This window comes from Haliotis cracherodii, unplaced genomic scaffold (genome assembly GCF_022045235.1).
Source record: "Haliotis cracherodii isolate W230 unplaced genomic scaffold, xgHalCrac1.p SCAF_5, whole genome shotgun sequence".
Taxonomy (NCBI): domain Eukaryota; kingdom Metazoa; phylum Mollusca; class Gastropoda; order Lepetellida; family Haliotidae; genus Haliotis; species Haliotis cracherodii.
Genome location: NW_027266308.1, coordinates 28,982,933 through 29,001,747, shown reverse-complemented (window position 1 = coordinate 29,001,747; position 18,815 = coordinate 28,982,933). Strand labels below are relative to the sequence as shown.

The 18,815-nt window shown below is 39.5% G+C and overlaps 2 protein-coding genes across 2 annotated transcripts in view; one reads left to right on the top strand and one right to left on the bottom strand.

Moving 5' to 3' along the window:
• Positions 1 to 6,964: 6,964 nt before the first annotated feature.
• Positions 6,965 to 18,031, bottom strand: LOC139442569 (cyclin-dependent kinase inhibitor 3-like). Its single transcript, XM_071223398.1, has 8 exons — positions 17,985 to 18,031; positions 17,223 to 17,307; positions 16,267 to 16,322; positions 13,644 to 13,688; positions 11,468 to 11,690; positions 10,377 to 10,408; positions 8,747 to 8,850; positions 6,965 to 8,073 (listed from the first exon to the last, which is right to left on the bottom strand). Exons 2-8 carry the CDS (start codon positions 17,285 to 17,287, stop codon positions 7,987 to 7,989), a joined length of 612 nt encoding a protein of 203 aa, XP_071079499.1. The 5' UTR covers positions 17,288 to 17,307; positions 17,985 to 18,031; the 3' UTR covers positions 6,965 to 7,986.
• Positions 18,032 to 18,254: 223 nt separating this feature from the next.
• Positions 18,255 to 18,815, top strand: part of LOC139442824 (uncharacterized) — a 121,980-nt gene continuing 121,419 nt past the window's right edge. Inside the window, exon 1 of the mRNA XM_071223720.1 lies at positions 18,255 to 18,452. The gene's annotated coding sequence lies outside the window, so the exon portion shown is untranslated. The remainder of the gene's footprint in view (positions 18,453 to 18,815) is intronic.

Genomic DNA, 18,815 nt, shown 5'->3' with positions numbered 1-18,815 from the left:
CAAGCATGCACAGTGAAAGTCAAAGGCTTTGCAAAACAAAGGGAGGCAACTCAGGCAACCTTGCTCATGCCCCAGAAGTAAAATGCACAGATGAAACATCAACAGATTTCAACTGCATTTCAGTGAATGTGAACAAAGCTTCAAATGGTAAATATAGAGGTCACTTTCCTTTTTATAAGGTGTAATTTTAAATAGAACATGCACTGTAAACTTGGAACAATGTGGAACTTGATTTTCAGTAATAACCATACAAGTCACAAAATAAACAAAATAATTATACTTTTATTTAACTTTGATACAAGTCAGATTAATAAATTTGACAAAACTCTCAAGAAAACATTATCCTTTATTATACAGTAAGAGGTTAAAGAATGACATACCGTAATTAAACTTTCATGAAAGAAATGATGACTTAAATTGTCCAACCTAAGTAGTAAGTGTAACATTAGGGCAGTATGTGGTGCCTCTGACACTAATCCTAAAGTGAAATACTGTTATATTTACTATAATTTTAGAAACTTAGATGTATTAGTATTTAAATGATTTTCAAAACTGGTTACAACCAGACTCTTCCAGGCCATCTTCCTGAGGCAAGATGGGGGCACGGGTGGCCCAGTCGTCTAAAGCGTTGTGATTCGCTGTGCAGTTGCATCCCTTGGGCACGCCAGAAACCTAAGATTCTTGGTTCAAATCCCGGTTCACCCTGATTATGTTTCTAGGTTTGTCAGCCCCATACCTGTGCTAGTGGGTTTCACCGAAGTGGTAAACATCTGAGACCTGCATCATTTCGAGCTTTCCTCCCACATTAATCTGACACGCCGTGATATAACTGGAATAATGTTAAAAGCGGCGTAAAACCCAACTCACTCACTCACTCTTGAGGCATGGGAGTTAACTGACTAAAAGTCCAGTTTCACTCTTACAGAATTAGGCTGGAATTTCTGGGCTGAATTGTAGCGCCACCAGTGACGTGGTTATTACGAGTTATGTCCCTCCTATTGACCAATCAGATTCTACCCCTCACATCACTTGCATAGCTTCAAACAAATTGGCGGTGCCCAGTCAAGACATTCAGATCAATAATCAATATCTATATTGTATATATACGGGTCTTACTTCGCGAAGTTTATCAAATCATATGCGTATCCTGATTAGAAACATGAAAGGATTTGGAAAATATCTGTTTCACACTAAAATGTTTATGTACTAAGCTGGTTGGAATTTTTGTGCATCTCAGCAGTATGTCCTATAAACGTATGTTGTTTCTTTTCAGGCAGATCAAGGTTAAGGTGAAACCAAACAGTGCAGGATATCTTTCTCTTCCAGTTCTTTGGACAACCACGGCATGTGTACTGCTATCTAGAGTGTCCTTTCATTTAGAGTTATCTCCAGTGTTCAAAATAATTTCAATAAGAGTTGCCTGCCCATCTTCAGAGGTACCTGCCTGCATTCAGACATTATAAATATTGAAAAACAGTCGCGCAGGTGGAGGAAAATTTCATGCATCCCGACAAAAAAGTTACCAGCCACGGGCAGGCAGACAGGTAATTATTTTGGACACTGGTTATCTCCCTTCCTCAGGTATTCGAGTCCTTGGAGTCCATCTGTACTTAACCTGTTATTGGGTACTTGCGTACCCATCACAGCCCTACACTGATAACATGAGTGAGTGAGTATCGTTTTACGCCGCTTTTAGCAATATTCCAGCAATATCACGACAGGGGACCCACACTGATATCATGGATAATAAACAGGATAAATAAGGTTTGAGGTGTGTGATTTATCTTCTTATGAAGCAATTAATGTTTTCAAATTGAGACTGTTGAAAAGTTGCCAGGGCTAGTAGAAACGCTGATGGAGTTTCAAGAATCCCCATAGGGTTCTTGGACTTGTAAAGATGATGAACAATTTCACATTGGTAACAAGTTCATATGTAAAAGATTCCTATTCCCTTCACAATGTGATTAATTATTTTTTCCCTGCTATGAACTAATGTCCCTTGGGTACAAGTGTTTGTTGTAAGATCCACAATGAACCCTAACAGTTAGCGCCGGGACGTGTAACTAGGGTGGGTCCTGAATGGGCCCCGGGTAGCCATAGGGCTATTCGGACCCGTGGTTAGTTATGTGATATATTGTTTAATGACAAAAACTAACAATAGCTCAGTGGTGACACTACAAGTTGCTAATGTTCACATTTCTTTCTGACGATGCACACATTCCTTTTGACTTGTTCATGTTTGAGTAAAGATAAAGTTTCAGTCAACTTCAGAGTACGCATGATCTGATCGTTTGATACATGCATCTAAATAGTTTTGGCCAGGGCTGCGGTAAAACAATTCCCAATCAGACATTTTGTTCCCAACTCTTGAGACCCACAGTGGGTACCCAGGTAGGGTCAGGCAATAGGGGGTCAGGTACCCGGGGAGTAAATTTGGACTTGTATCATGGGCCCTAAATATAAGTGTCCATGCTTGTATCAGCCCTACAAACAGATATGACATTGTAACATACATGTCAGCCAGCAGCACTGTCAGAATTATCCCTCTTCTCCTTCATCGACTTCGTCAACTTGATCTGCTCCTGCAACATTTTCACGTTGTGGATCTTCCTTGTCTGTCGCTCCATGTCTCTCAGAACACCATAGTGTAGCCTCTGTTAAACACAACTAGGGGTGATACACTATACATTTGTTTTGTATCGATACAAGATGATACACTTGCTAAAATACATTACCCCCCACATCCCACGTTTTTAAAAAAAAATATCCTAAAATGAGTTGTAATTAGAGTTTCAAGTTCACAAATGAAAACAGCTGCTATGAACATGTGTCTACAGCTAGCTTTTCCTTTTTGAACTTGCTCTGAAGTGCAGCTTGGTTTAAAAGTGAACGAAAAAAACCCATTTGAAATAATTCATATATCGGTATTCAAAATGTAACATTCAAGTTGAAGGGTTCCTTGTGTCGTAAGTTGTGATCAGAATCAGATAGTAGTTGGTGTGTAAATTACTGGTCAAGGGGAAGTAACTCTTCTGTACCCAGATGCGTGATGTCTGAAATGTTGTTGTTTTTTTACAGTAACTTAAATCTAACCACCGAAGTGAATCAAGGGTTACCTCTCTATCCCTCCTCTGGCTGTAATGGACGTAGTAGATGATACTGCCAGTGAACGTGACTGACAAAGCAAGAACGACTTTGGACGTGGCGGACATTGCCCTGTGAAAACTGTTCTCGTGTACGCTGGCGAGTCTCTTTACACAGCGATGGTCCTCTGCTCTAGGTCGCACACCAAATCTGTATATTGATATAGTAAATATTCAAGATACGTTTTGGCCGCTTAAACAGCTGCCAAACGTTTAAATAAACATTATTGATAACATGATACTGTCACGACTTTCGTTCGCGAGCCATGCTTCCTCAACATTCCGTCATGGTCAAAGGGAGTTAACTCTAGTCTAAAACATTAAATTGTCTCCCTTGTAATACGATAAGTAGTGAACGTTTAATTTGCCTTACTTGTGTGATTTATCTGTTGATTGTTATTTGAAACAAGGAAAATAAATTAGTTATTGTACTTTATATTTGGTATGTTAAATCATAGTATCTCTCTAATAATACATTAAACTGAGAAAATAATTAATTTTAATTTTAAAAATCAACGAGATTCCATTCCCATGATTCTTCGTATTATGAGGGAAATCACTGGCTACTCTGTACACTAGATTTGTTTGAATAGAAAGCATTGAATCCAACTTGTCTGATCTGCTTCCTAATAGAATGGTTGACTGTTATTGATTAATTATATAATGATGTACCTAGTGGTGTGTACAGTTTGTGTACAGCATGTGTTTTTCACTGGATTTGAAGACAACAGAAAAAAACAATTAAGGTAAAAATGTATTGTGTCAACGTCAATGTTCTTGGAACACACCTTGAAAGAAATATCTAAACTTTGTTTGTTTGTTGTTAAACACCGTACATGTCAATATTTTAGCTATATGATGGCGGTCTTTAAATGATCATGTCTGGACCAGACAATCCATTGATTGACATCATGAGCATTGATCCAAGCATTTGGAATAAGATGGCATGCATCAACCAAGTCAGTAAACCTGACCACCTGCACGCGTTAGTCGCCTCTTCTGAAGTATCTAAGGAGATGAGGAGAGTTGGTGCAATTATAACAATTAACTAACCATGGGCGGATACAGCCTTTTTGAAAAGGAGGGGTGCACAATTGAGATCTATTTATTGTCTTTGGTGGTAATTTATACAGAAATACAGATTTTTTTCGAAATAAAAAGGGGTGGGGTGGGGGGTGCGCACCCCCCCTCTGTATCCGCCCATGCTAACGAATGAATGCATATTTTCCTCAAAATAATTCCATTAATTTGTAATTATTAAGTGCGCTCCTCTTTTCCAAATAAGTTGTATCTAGTCTTGTGTGCTCCCAACTGTGACTGATATCCATCAAGGACAAAAATGGCACTCCAGGTCATTGGTATGAGTGAGTATGCTTTTATGCCACTTTTAGCAATATTCCAGCAATTTCACAGCAGAGAACACTGTAAATGGGCTTCACAGATTGTACCCATTTCGGGAATCGAACCCGGGTCTTCGGCATGAGTGAATGCTTTCACCACTAGGCTACCCCACCACCCCTCATTGGTATGATGTGATCTTGATGTCATAGGATGCATTTGAAAATGGACATGTATCACTCCAGGTGTGTGCACTTGATATACAACATGGACTTGATGGTTGCCAGTGATGAAGGTGTACTGGCTTGACAATGGCTGAGATATACTTTATACTGAGTTATTTAAACGACAGGTTTCAACGGAGCAGTCCTATCTGTGAAACTAGTTGTCTGACGTAAGTGAAGTGAAATGTGGTTTAAAACATTGTTCAAGATTATTGCACATACCGGAATATTGTGACGTGCATCTGTGTGTAGCGTTCATGCACCAGTCTGGACTAATGCCGGTTTTATAGTGCTAACCCTACCCTACCCGAGTATCCAAGTTACCCGTCCCAGCCCTGATGGATACCCCACTCACAGTATACTGACTCCGAGCCAATCAGTCCCTGTTTTATCCCCTTAATGCCAAGTGCTAGACAAAGTAACAAGTACTATCTTTTAATGTCTTTTGGTAAGACGTGACTGGGGATCGAACCACCGATTTTTGGCTCTCCGCAGACACTCAGACCATCAGTTGTCATGGTCACACCGCTAACATTGCTTTGTTGAACCTTGTCTCCACAGTATGACATCATTCTTCACAGAAATGACTATAGGAAGAAAACAAGTAACTCAAAGTTAGTTCAAGCCAGTGTCCCTACAATAACGATTCTTGGATTCAAGGGTTGTTACATGAGATATATCCAGAAATGTGTTTTTTTTTCATTTTTAAATAAGTTTTTTGTTTCCTGCTAGAAAAGCTGCCATTGGTGAATCAGTCTTTCCTTGTTACAATTCTATACTGAGCAGCCATTGTGACAAGACAATCCCCACTTCACCAGCCTCCCATGACAAGCATCAGGAGCATTTGTGAGGAAGATGTTACATTTAGATGCTTGAATTACCTGTAAAATTCTGGAATAGCATGGAAGGATGTTAAGCGTTATAGAAACCTGTGGAATATTCTGTGATGTTCAAGTGACAGTGGACTGGTCTGGCACTGTGTAAAAAGTGCTGGAAGCTGGTTAGGCGCGTCCCTGTCTCATCTCACATTTCATCTGACATTACAACGAGACAAGCTTTGGTGTGAAGACCACTTTTCAACCTGGTGTTCAGCAGTGTTGCAGTGAGGTGATTATTCCTCTTCTCAGTGTCATTTCCACTGCTCTCACCTTTTATACGGGGCAGTCAGGTAGCCTAGTGGTTAAAGAGTTCGCTCGTCACGCCGAAGAACCGGGTTTGATTCCCGACATGGGTTACAATGTGTGAAGCCCATTTCTGGTGTCCCCCGCCGTGATATAGCTAAAAGCGGCGTTAAACCATACTCACTCACATTTTATACTGCCATTGATTATTGTACAACCACTCGACTGTGTCCTGCCATTGTAATTGCTGTGCAGTAATTTGTTTTGATTTGCCAACCTAGTTAATTTTGTAATACAATTGTTGATTGTATACCATTTGTTGTTTGTTTGTTGGTTTCACACCCAATTCTTTCATGTACAGATTTCTGGGTTAACATATTGTTTCAGTTTTGGCAATCAACACGTAACAATATACATAAGAAAATACAGATTGTCAACGTAGACATTAGGGCTCAGTACAGTATAGTACAGAGCTCCAGATAAGCTTTTGGTGTTGTGGGTATTTTACCCATGCATTTTAAAATCATTGGGTATCAGTAATTCTATCTGCGTATTCAAATTTCTGTTACCCACTAGTTTTTACACATGTGGGTATTTAAGTTAAATATTTAAAAACACTATTCATTTAGTCCCTGCAAACTGGTGTCGTGTGGGTTCGAGAGCTTTATAGGACTAAAAAATACTACCATACTTCCACAAGAAAGTGTGATTGCAAATGATCATGATGTGACTGTCGTCGTGGAGTTTGGCAAGGTTGGCGGAATGCCCGTTTATAATTTCAAAATAAGTTGCTGATTTGCTAATCGAATACGCAGGGTTACTTCACAATATTTTGATGATACGCACACGTTTTATTTTTGTAGCGTATCTGTAATGTTCGTTGCGTATTTGATACGCTTGGTTTATATTTTACTGCGTATTTCTGCATTTCTGATGCGTATTTCACGCAGATACGCAGCTTATCTGGAGCTCTGTAGTATAATGACTACACATTGGTTAAGAAGTTGGTCAGGAGTGCTTAATTCGGCGAATACGGTATGTCATTTCTGTCAGAAGTTTCATGTCACTGAAATATTTTCAGGATAAACTTACAAATCCCTTTGCAAATAAAGTTTTTATTTTGCAGTTTTACAGGCATAATATCAACTTGTAATACATAACATGAAAATGTACAAAAAAAGCTCACATCATTTACAAGCATTTATCATAATTTGTTTCCCATAATTAACTTTATGTCATAACAAGCAAAGTTTCACTTTCAAAGTGTCATAATAACTGTAACAATGCAGAATGTAAATGAGCTAAAACACATTTGGCGTAGCCCCTTGAAGAACAGATGCCTCATTTGACATTAGCTTAACAAGGATAGCAACACAAGATCCAATCTCATCAGATCTAAGTTCTCGCTACTGAGACCTTTCATCCAACCAATCAGACGCTTCGGGGTATTCCGAATGACAGTTTTGTTTGTTTGTTGTTTAATGCCACATCGAGCAATTTTCCAGCTATATGATGGCGGTCTGTAAATAATCGAGTCTGGAAAAGACAATCCAGTGATTGACATCATGAGCATCGATCCACACAACTGGGATACGATGACATGCATCAATCAAGTCAGTAAGTCTGACCACCTGATCCTGTTAGTCACCTCTTACGACAAGCATAGTCGCCTTTTACAGCAAGCACTGGTTGCGCTAAAGACCTATTCTAACCTAGATATTCACGGGTCAACGACAGTTACAGGTTTTATGACTGAATCCATACAATCTAGGCCATTCAAGAATGTTCTGTTGTTCAGTTTAAAAATTATTAATCAAGAATTTGTCAAAATATGTTTCGAAGCGTAGTCGCTAGATTGAAACTAGTGCCGTTGAGCACAAGAAAGCTGCCTTCTGTTTGGCTAATGTCACCTTCTTCTCAGTCATTCGATTGGTCGGTCAAAGTTCATGAAAGGTCGGTCACATGTGACCTGCAATGGAATGTCTTCAGTTCTTTGTCAAGCGGTAGCAAGAACTAAGATCTGATTTTAATGAGATTGCAGAAGATCGTACATGAAAAGCTGAATGATAAAAAACAATTGATTCACTGATATACGAAGCAAACATTTCAGCACTGAATGTTTCGTATACATCCCCCCCATCCAACCCTTAGATATGATCCTCATCGGGAGACAGATCGAGATTCTCCTCCATCCTCTGTCTCAACCTCTGCCTGCAGCTTCCGGAAATCATTGATAAAGTTATATTGCTGAAAAACAAAACCAGCAACTGTTATTAAAAGATAAATCCGACACACATTTTCAGATAACATAACTGTGGTGAGGTGAAATGGGGTTGAACATCACTTTGAAGATTGTTGCATTTATATAGCGACGTGTAGCATAACTGACTTGAGAACTAGGACACTTTGTTTAGCCACACAGCAACCTCCCCTTGACATCGCGAGGTGTCTTGTCAAAAGAGTGAAGTTTTACGCCGCTTTTAGCAATATTCCAGCAATATCACATCGGGGGACATCAGAAATGGGCTTCACACATTATAACCATGTGTAGAATCGAACCCGGGTCTCCAGCTGACGAGCGAACGCTTTAACCACTAGGCAACCCTACCGCCCTGTTTTTCAAAAGAACAATCAAGCTTAACAAAGTTTACTTATCTTCTATTTTGATCCCTTTCCCCTTAAAAAAGAAACAGTGAAAGATATTTGTCTGAAATAATCACTGTCACTTCCCCCAAAAGTAAACTTAAAACTCCAGCAAACACTCCTGACCTATATGTGACGACCATGACGACCAGTCTAATGTCCAGTCAAAGACGAACAAATGACTCAACCCATGGTTGAAAGTTGTTTGACTGGTAACGGGTCACAACCAGTGATCATGTCAAACTGAAGCTCTGCATCATCTTGTTCTGCCACTAACCTTCACAGACTGAATGGCTGCGGCTCCTCTCAACTGCCGAGCTTTATCGATGGCATCCTCCGGAGAAATACTCTCGTCCATCACCATCATCAGACACACAGCAACTGTAACCATGGTACATAAGCTTATGCTTAGAGTGGACCCAACTCCCAACATGAGGTGCAGCGTGCGTGCGAGGGAGCACGCACTTGCTAGTCCAGACTAAGCCGATTTCATAGTTCTAGTCCACTGAGATACCATGCTATAGTTTTAACATGAATACCTCACTCTGACACTGTATACCAACTCTGAGCCAACCAGTCCATGTTTAGTTGGTTGGTTTGTTGTTTAACGCCGCACTCAGCAATATTCCAGCTATATGACGGCGATCTGTAAATAATCAAGTCTGGACCAGACAACCCAAGCATGGGTTGCTGAAGACCTAATCTACCCTGAAATCTTCATGGGTCCCATGTTTAAGTCTGTTATACGGAGTGCCAAGCAGGGTAACAAGTACCACCCTTAAACGTCTTTTGGTATGAAGCGTCCGGGGATCAAACCCCGGACCATCTGCTCTCCGGGCGTACGCTCTACCACTAGACGACAGAGGCAGTACTCCCAACATGAACACAAGATTCATACAACATAAGGCCAGGCCAATTTTGTTTTTTTGTTTTCTTCAGTGATCATGGTAATGGACCATATAGAAAAAAATATAATATATACACCGTACTCGAAACTGACCAACATTTGTCAGTGGTCTAATGGACCAGCACCAAGAATCTACTGGTCCTGTTGGATCTCGACGAGACACAATAATGCTTAGAGGTTAGACTTAATCTATCACTGATTTCAAAGTCGTACAAACATACATTACTTTGTTTGTCCCCAAAATAACACTAGACTACCGGACCACCATTTTTTAAATTTTACTGGTCCTTAAGAAAATATACTAGTCTCAGACCAGTGGACCAGCGTTATGGCGAACACTGATATTACAATGTTGGCTGATCAACTTCTACATCACTCTGTAAGTAATCCTTCTTAGCGTCACATGCTGAGCACCAAAATTTACATGCCGATCAATATTTTCTTGTGAATATTACAAACTATGTTTAAAGAAAACACAGTAGCGTAGAAGGGGAAAAAATCTGCCTGGTAACTATCATCAAAAACGTTTCAGTTTCAAGTATTTTCTTCACCACTTGATATCCGACAACAAACTTAAATTGTTGTGTATGGTTTTAATAAGAGCCCCTGTTTTCGAAGCATACAGGGTGCTTATTACAGTGAATACAGTAGTTTTTAAGCATACAGGGTGCTTATTACAGTGAATACAGTAGTTTTTAAGCATACAGGGTGCTTATTACAGTGAATACAGTAGTTTTTAAACATACAGGGTGCTTATTACGAAGCATACAGTATGTTCAAGACCTTTGGATGGTTTTGTAGGAACTAACTGACTGAAAAAATCTTTTTTAATATAACATGAAAACAGGACAATTGAAAATATGCCGGATTATTTTAGATGAAAATCGTTTCAAATAGGATCAATGTATCCATAATCATGACCTGGACCACACTCCACAATCAGTTTTAGCACTATGACTGTCATAAGTGTATGTAAAAAAGATGTGACAAAACAACTCACCTAGACATGACCGTCCCAGTCCTCCGAAACAGCTGGGGAGAGAAGTAATTCACTAGTTAACATACTGGCACTGGTACATACCTGACATAGCATTCCCCTTTATTACTAACAATACATAGTCAATATATCATGTGACTAACCATGAGTCCGGGTAGTGCTGTCAGTACCCGGGTCCTACTCAGTACCCACTCAACCCGAGTACCCAAGTTATCCGTCCCAGCCCTATTAATTTCATTAGTAAGCTAAACGTGTGTGTGAGTTGGGTTTAACACCGCTTTTAACAGTATTCCAGTTATATCACGGCGTGTCAGCTTAATGTGGGAGGAAAGCCCGAAGTGATGCAGGTCTCAGACGTTTACCACTTCGGTGAAACCCACAAGCACGGGTATGGTGCTGACAAACCTAGAAACATAATCGGGGCGAACCGGGTTCGAACCCACAATCATAGGTTTCTGGCGTGCCGAAGGACGCAACTCTGCACAGCGAATCGCGGCGCCTTAGACGACTGGGCCACCCGTGCCCCCTAACTAAACATAGAGACACGTTGCTACTTCAGGATACAGCTTAGGCTGAAACACTTGCTAGCCAGAATGGTGATAACATATAACATGATATAAGGACACCCCTTTAATATAGTAACAAGCCTGAAATACAACTAGCCTTAAGGATACCTTCAACATTGAACAAACAACTGACACTGGCTGGAGCCAATTTGCATCGCTACTACTGAGGATGTATATAGGATGTATGCCTTCAGCAATATTCCAGCTTCATGACAAAGGCCTGTAAATAATCAAGTCTGGACTAGACAATCCAGTGATCGACATCATGAGCATCGATCCACGCAATTGGGATACGACGACATGCATCATTATGAGTGATGGTTGAACAAAGTGGACAGAAAACCTCTGAAACATTGATAATGGTCATGACATTGTCTGAATATTGCTGACTGGAGCGTATATCAACACTAATTACAATTAGCAGACACCACTTAAATATCGGTAATTGAGATATGTACATGTAGGTCAAAACAGACTTCCAGAGTCATTGCTGCTAAACATGAAGAAACAGGGATATAAGATTCTCACTGAATCAGAGATTTTTTCTGGTTCATGATGTTGACCCTCAGTTCCTCCACCATCTTGAGGAGGCTGCTGCTCGGGGGCACCTGTCCGTCGGGGAACGGGTAGTGGTGGACGGTGATGTCGGACCCAGAGAAGTCGTGAAGGAGGTTGGGAACACGGTATTTGTTCAGCTCGCCTTTAGTACACAGCGTGAACACCTCTTTCACACCACTGTTCTGTAGACATTCTGTAGAGATGTGACATAGAGAATCTCACCCGAGTGTCTTTTGATATCAAATATATCAACACGAGTTTATAAGAGTGGGAACATTCCGAGGCTCGCCAAGGATTTTTGCCACTTTTATCAATGAGTGTTGATATATCTGATATCAAAAGACACGAGGGTGAGATTTTAGTTATCTTCCAACATCATTCTTCCAACTTTTTCAGTTTGTAGACTGTAATTAGCAGTGTCTTTAGTGAAAAAAGTACTGCTAACAGCTTCAGTAGCAGAGCCATTAGTGATGTCATTTGATTGTGACGTCATCGTAACCAGTGACGTCACAATGGTCTGCAAAGCATTGTGATGTAATTTCATTGCAGCGATATCTACAGTGTAGATATCGCTTGATCTCATCCAAGCGATATCTCCTGTGGAGGCCAGTTTTGGATGATAAAACATGATACCACACATTCTCGATAATAAAGGGTATTTTGTCTCCATTCTGTTTAGACCATCTTCCCAAGGGCGTTAACTGACTATCAAAGTTCCCACCCTTGCCAAACTAGGCTGGAATTTTCAATCCCTATCGAAGCGCCACCAGCGGCAATGACGAGTTATGCCCCTTCTATGTCCCTCCAACAGATCAATCAGATTCCACCTCTCGCATCACATGCATTTGCTTTAAACAAAATGGTGGCACCCTGTCATCAATTCTCATCAATAATCAAGATCTATATTGTAATAAAACAGGTCTTACCTCGAGAAGTACATCAAATCACTTGAGCACCATGATTAAAAACATGAAAAGATTTGCAAAATATCTGTCGACGCCCATTTGGGGTACACATGCTTTGCAAATCCTGCAGTTAGCTGATATCTGCACGTTGAAATCCACATTGTTTACAAACCTAATGTCTAGTTCGTCACGCAATTTTTGATTAGACTATGCACAGACTTGTTAGGCCAGCCAAAACGTAACTCCGGAATTCCAGCCTAGTTCGGCAAGATTGGAAACTGGACTTTATAGTCAGTTAAAGCCCTTGACTCAGGAAGATGGTTTAGACAGAATAAACCACCATAGCATTGTTTTCAGCCCCATTCAAAATAGCTGACACTAAAAAAGCTGTCCATAAAATTACACATCAAATCAGTCGAAGTCACTAATAACAAATATGAAGATGACATCACTTCCTGAACGAAGTTGTCTTGGAAATGGGTTCAGGGTATTTATCATAATAGAATGGAGATAAGATACACTGTATAGTTCACAGTCTTGTATATGATCTTCCATTACCCTTGACTAAATACGGCTGCTTTACATCAGTGTAAAATTCCTCAAAATTTCAGACAAACAACCGGACCGACACCTTTGCAAAGTTACCAGACCAGATAAAATGTTGCCAGTCCAGAAATTTTTAGACAAAAGTATACAAGTAACAAAGAATAAACACAAGAATAGTACTGTTAATGTTAGTCCTCAGCAAATAATAAACAGCTGGATTGTCATTTTAGTAACTTTTACTCACTGAATATTATATCTATCAAATTCCAAGTCTGATTCATCCATATCTGAAAACAATATAGAACACATGCCCATTTCTCGGGCATCGCCATTTTGGAAACATTAACTACAGCTCCATAAACACAGTAGGCATCACACTTTTATGCACTGTTATAAAAAATACAAGCCTAACAGAAAACAATAACTGTGTGCATTCTGATCACGCATTTTGCCCATTGAAAATGAGGACATAAACTTGATATCAACATAGGAGAATATGACTCAATAATGTCTTAGTTAATTCACCTCTTACCTTGAAATCAATAACAGCCCTACCATCAGCAACTTTTCAAAACTGACTGTCAGCAAAATAGATCTTTGATGAGTTTTTTTTAATATAGTAATATTTTATATCTTGCTACATAAACTACACAAACAATAAGATCCTGAACGCTGAAATGATGACTGCAACTCACTCAAGTCATTGTTCAGATTTCTCCATGTGTCCTTGAAGCGACATCCTGAAATAATAAAAAGCACAATAAATCAATTTATGATTTTTTATACAAATTGTAGATTTTACAATTAAATTGCATGTTTATATACTTATCCTATGTCACACTATGCACTTCTTCCTTCTTCTTTCGATCCTATGTGGAAACACTTGAACAAAGTTTCCAGCTTCTAAAAACAAATCATGCCAACACATCACAGCATCACCATCCAAACAAATGGGTCATGCGATGTAATCCCCTGCATAGTGACCGACACCTGATCACGTGATTACCCCTGCCACATCATTCTATTTCTTAGAGCTAACAGGCCAGAGGAGCTGTGATGTGGAGATGGTCGGGAGGACATATAGCGTGTGAGACATATAAACGTACAATTTAATGTAAAATTTTCACATTTTTAAACTTATCCTATATCACACTATGCATTTATCCCATGGTTGGATAGTGGGGCACAGATACCCTGTATAGACTACAACCATGAGACATACGCGAGGAAGCTGGTGCTAAACATCGAGATAAATATATAATCCATAACACTGCCTAGTGTCGTAACTACAGGAACTTGTGAGCCCGCAATTACACCATGACATGCGATATGATCCCTATACATTAATTGGACGTAATGGCATGAAATCAGGTATAAGAGGGTTACGTGTTTCCATGTATGACATCATTACATGAATGACCGACTTATAATCGACCCGGAAGAGGTCTAGACCGGGTGCACATGCTCTGCAAGGACATGATAAGAGGCGACAGGGAGGCAATTCAGCGAAGGTGTAGGCATGTAGGATGGTCAAACACAGCCAAAAGGAGACTGTAGTATGGTTGACTTCCGTTGTTTCTGCCGTAGAAAATGGGATGAAGAGTCTCTTCCAGGAGTGTCGAAGTGGTCTCGCAGACTCAAGGTAGATTCACATAGAGCTCAAGATGGACTCCAGCAATGGGATGGTTAACAGCCGATCTGGTTGTCATGGAAGCCGATTCTTTGCGATAAAATTCCAGCGAAGACCCAGAAAAACATTCCCATTCTGTTACCTCTCAAACTGGACCCTTTTAACATCCAGAACAGGGATTTTGCTAACTCGCCAGGCGATGTCTTCAAATAACGAGGATGACATTAAGATCCCAAGTTGGCAGTCGGAAACGGACAGAATGAGGGACTGTGAATCGGCAACCACATATGTCTTTGATCCTGCAATAGTAGTAGCAATGATGGAGTTGATCTGACAAGATAGGTAGCCAAAGTGGACCCTTCAAGCTTCTGGGTAGATTGTAAATGATGGAGGTAGTCAGCCTGCCTTGGCAGACTCGCCAACATCCTTGGATGCAGAGAACGACACAATGCAGTCAGAGGATCCTCACTGTCCTTGACGGCCTCGTCCCTGGTCACAAAAAGAACTTGATTTCCCACTCAGGGCTTCATGGAGATCACGCTGGGCAGGAACCAACTGTGGACGTAGCTCTTTCTTCTGCTGCTCCTCCAGATGCTGTCTTGCAGGCGCACACCGTCGATCCTCAGAGCACCGATCCTGCCATTGACTATTCTTGAAATGGATTGTTGAACCGGCACATTTGGGATGTCATCTGTAAAGTAACTGTCAGAAACGCCATCATCAGCCACTGGAGGTCATCGATTCCGGAGGTACTTTGCCCACTGAAACGGAGGAGGGGATAGCCGACATGGTTGACTGCCTTTGTTCTGAGTCGCTAGGTTTCGAGCACCGGTTAATATCCCGTCTGGCACTTGTGTGGATAAATGTTGAAGGATTCTTCCATGAGATGGACACACAGTGCTTGTCAGTACTGCAATGGCCACGACAGTCACAGCATAATTAAGTGGAGAAGGTAAGTCTACACTCATGACAGGCCAGGTGATTTTTATGTTCCGGACTCATCTTCTCACAGACTTTAACATAAAGTCAATAAAATGTTGGAGGGAATTCCAACCAAAAAAAACAAAAAAAACATAATGTACTCTATGTACTCTATGAACTCTCAGTGCACATCTCCACAGTGTGGCGATGAGAAAGAGAATGATGTGCCTTGGGTAATCACGTGATCAGGTTGTGGAGGTGACCCATTTGTTTGGGTGGTGACCATGGTGATGCTGGGATGTGTTGGGGTGATTTATTTTTAGAAGCTGGAAACTTTGTTCAAGCATGTTTCCACATAGGATTGCAAGAAGAAGGAAGTAATGCCTAGTGTGAGATAGGATAAGTTTTAAAATCTGAATTTTCTATTTATCATGACGGACTGATCCATTTAGTATTGACAGACTGGATGAAATATTGTAAGTGTTCGATAATGATATTATGCACAGGTTTCTAACAAAGTCTCAACATGCTCAATAAACCAGTCTTTGACATTTGAGTCAAGAAGCCCGGAGTCATTCGATAACTTTTTAACCAGATATATTAATCATAATCATGTTAGCTTTTATTAGCTGAGCTACTAGACCAAATGTTTTCTTGATAATTTCTCATGTTTTTAAGAAACTTCAACGCAAACCACTAAACATGACACAAAGATGCATTCTATCAGCATATTTCCTCTGCAAAGAAACAGACATTGATGCACGTACCAGGAAGCCCTGAGATTCCTAGTTTTTCATCAGCTCCTGTAAAACTCAGATCCAACCTGAAAAGAAATTTCAACATATGCAACCATGGATACGTGTGGATATTAATAATAACTGAACTATAAATAAATGAAAATATGCTTCTTAAAATGAACATAACTGGCAAAACGTATTAAAAAAATTAGATACGAGTATAAAACGATCTGGTCATGCATATACTGAAGTTGACTGAAGTTTTATCTTTACTCAAATGTATCAAGTCAGTGTAACCATAGAGTGTTAAATAATTTTTGTCATTAAACAAATATGTCACGTGACTAACCTAGGGTCAGGGTAGTCCTGTGGGTACCCGGGTCCTACTCAGTACCCACCCGACCGGAGTATCCGAGTTACCGATCCCAACCCTTATTAATATCATTATATTGGCGTAGATTGCTGGAAAAGATTACTTGTTCTTGGTTTTGATTAGTTCGTGGATCTTATAGTAGTGTATAGGAGGACTCGATTGACGACGCAAAATTCCTACTTGGTGTAAAACCCCAAAAGAACTCCTGAATGTTTGTAACAGAAAAGTTCATGTGCGGGGAAATCACTGTTTTATTGTTGATGGCTCATATATTGGAACAAAACTAGTCAATACAGGGCAACAACAGTCCAAAGGTGTTCTCAAAACTGGCAAGGGAGGAGCACTCCATTTCCCATTCCACAATATGACCATAAAGGAATAAGAAAACACATATAGACATACAATTTGTTTGTTGTTTAATGCCACACTCGGCAATATTCCAGCTATATGACGGCGGTGATAGACATACAAATACTCAGAACTATTAATTGAGCCTGTTGCTTCCCCAAAGCTTACTCTGAAACTCTCAACCACCATCAGTGGTCGTTTCAGCCATTGCTCACATCACTAGCCACCTTTATTCTAACTATAAAACAGCTGATGAGTCATTTACCATGATATTTGAAAGGGTGAAAGATCAACTTCTCCAGACTCTTCATCAGTGTCAAAGTCAGTCATGTTGCTGTACGTAAGGTATTCTGAAAAACAAACATTTGTGAGTTTGCTGGATGAATCCTTTTGAAAAAAACGTTTTATCTCTATTTCTATGTTGTTTTCATACATTTAAAACATAATTAGTTCTACAAAATGTCATATTATCATGATTATGGAACAATTTTATCATGTTTATAGGCAAATATTAACTGTCACATAAACATGTAAAAGGCTTAGTTTACAATTCATCTAAATTATAAATAAAATTCACAACCACCTAAATCCCAAGTAAATATGTTTTGACGGAATACTGTATTACTCTAGAACTCTGAAAAAAAATAAAAGTTAAAAAATATAACTAAACTCCCTGTAACGTATTTCTGATTTTATACTGCAAGAGGTGAATATGCAAAAAGTATCAACAAGAAATGAATAATACAACTGACGTCAATACCAAAAATAATGATATGTACATCTCTCTTCGTCCGCAACTGATTAGTGAGATCATGAAAATGACAAAACAAACTCAATACATGATCGAAATCCGAACAATGACAGAAACAGGTGCCCTTGATTGAATGATTATGACCATACAGAACAATGACAGAAACAATTAGGTTAATGCACAATTCATTCTATTATTGGAAGTAACTATTATCCGCAAATCGTTGCAAATCGGTACTAATGGCACCGAAAAGGAAAATAAACACAAATTATTTACTTGTCTAGACTCGGCTGTAACCGGAAGCAGTCCGAATTCGATTCTCCCGCTCAATAAAGTTGATTGGTTTAGAATGTTTTCCTCGTTTTTTCAATTAAGTAATTTACTATTGTGGTGCTTAGATAGTTGTGTGAAGCAAGATACAAAAAAATATTTAAGGCTATAGATTTATAAAACACTTTTTTTTATCTATACCCATAATGCACTTCTCTTGGAAACTTCCAAAATGGAGTCTGAACGATGTAAACAAACTTGATTTCAACCGAATATATTTTTAAAAAGCGAATGTAGGACAGATGTCACAGCGACAGTCTGATATAGATATTCCATAATGTAAAACATGTGTATATTTAGTTATTGCCGGTGTAAAAACTAATAATTTTGAAAGATTTTAAGAGACACGAATACGAAAACTTGTTGTGATGTGGTGTTGTAAGCCGATATGTCAGTTGTCACGTAAGTTGACATGTAAGTATCATATATCATAGACAATATCACGTTGTCATAGTGGTGTGTAATAATCATCATGAATATGTCTCGACCACAGGAACTCGATATTGCGCTATGTAAATATATACGCCCCCTATACTACATAAAATAAAAGTCTTATATGTAGTAGTATAGGGGGCGTATATTTTTACATAGAGAAATAGCCTATCGAGTACCTGTAGTCTCGACTCCCTTTACTGCAGATCCAATCAACCGTTGATCTCTAGCTAGCTAGTGCATGATAGTTATGAGGTCTGACAAAATAGTCGAAAGGACAATGCAGGATAAGAATCGCTTTGGGCCCACTGGAACTGTAAAATATGAAAATAATTATTAGCATGA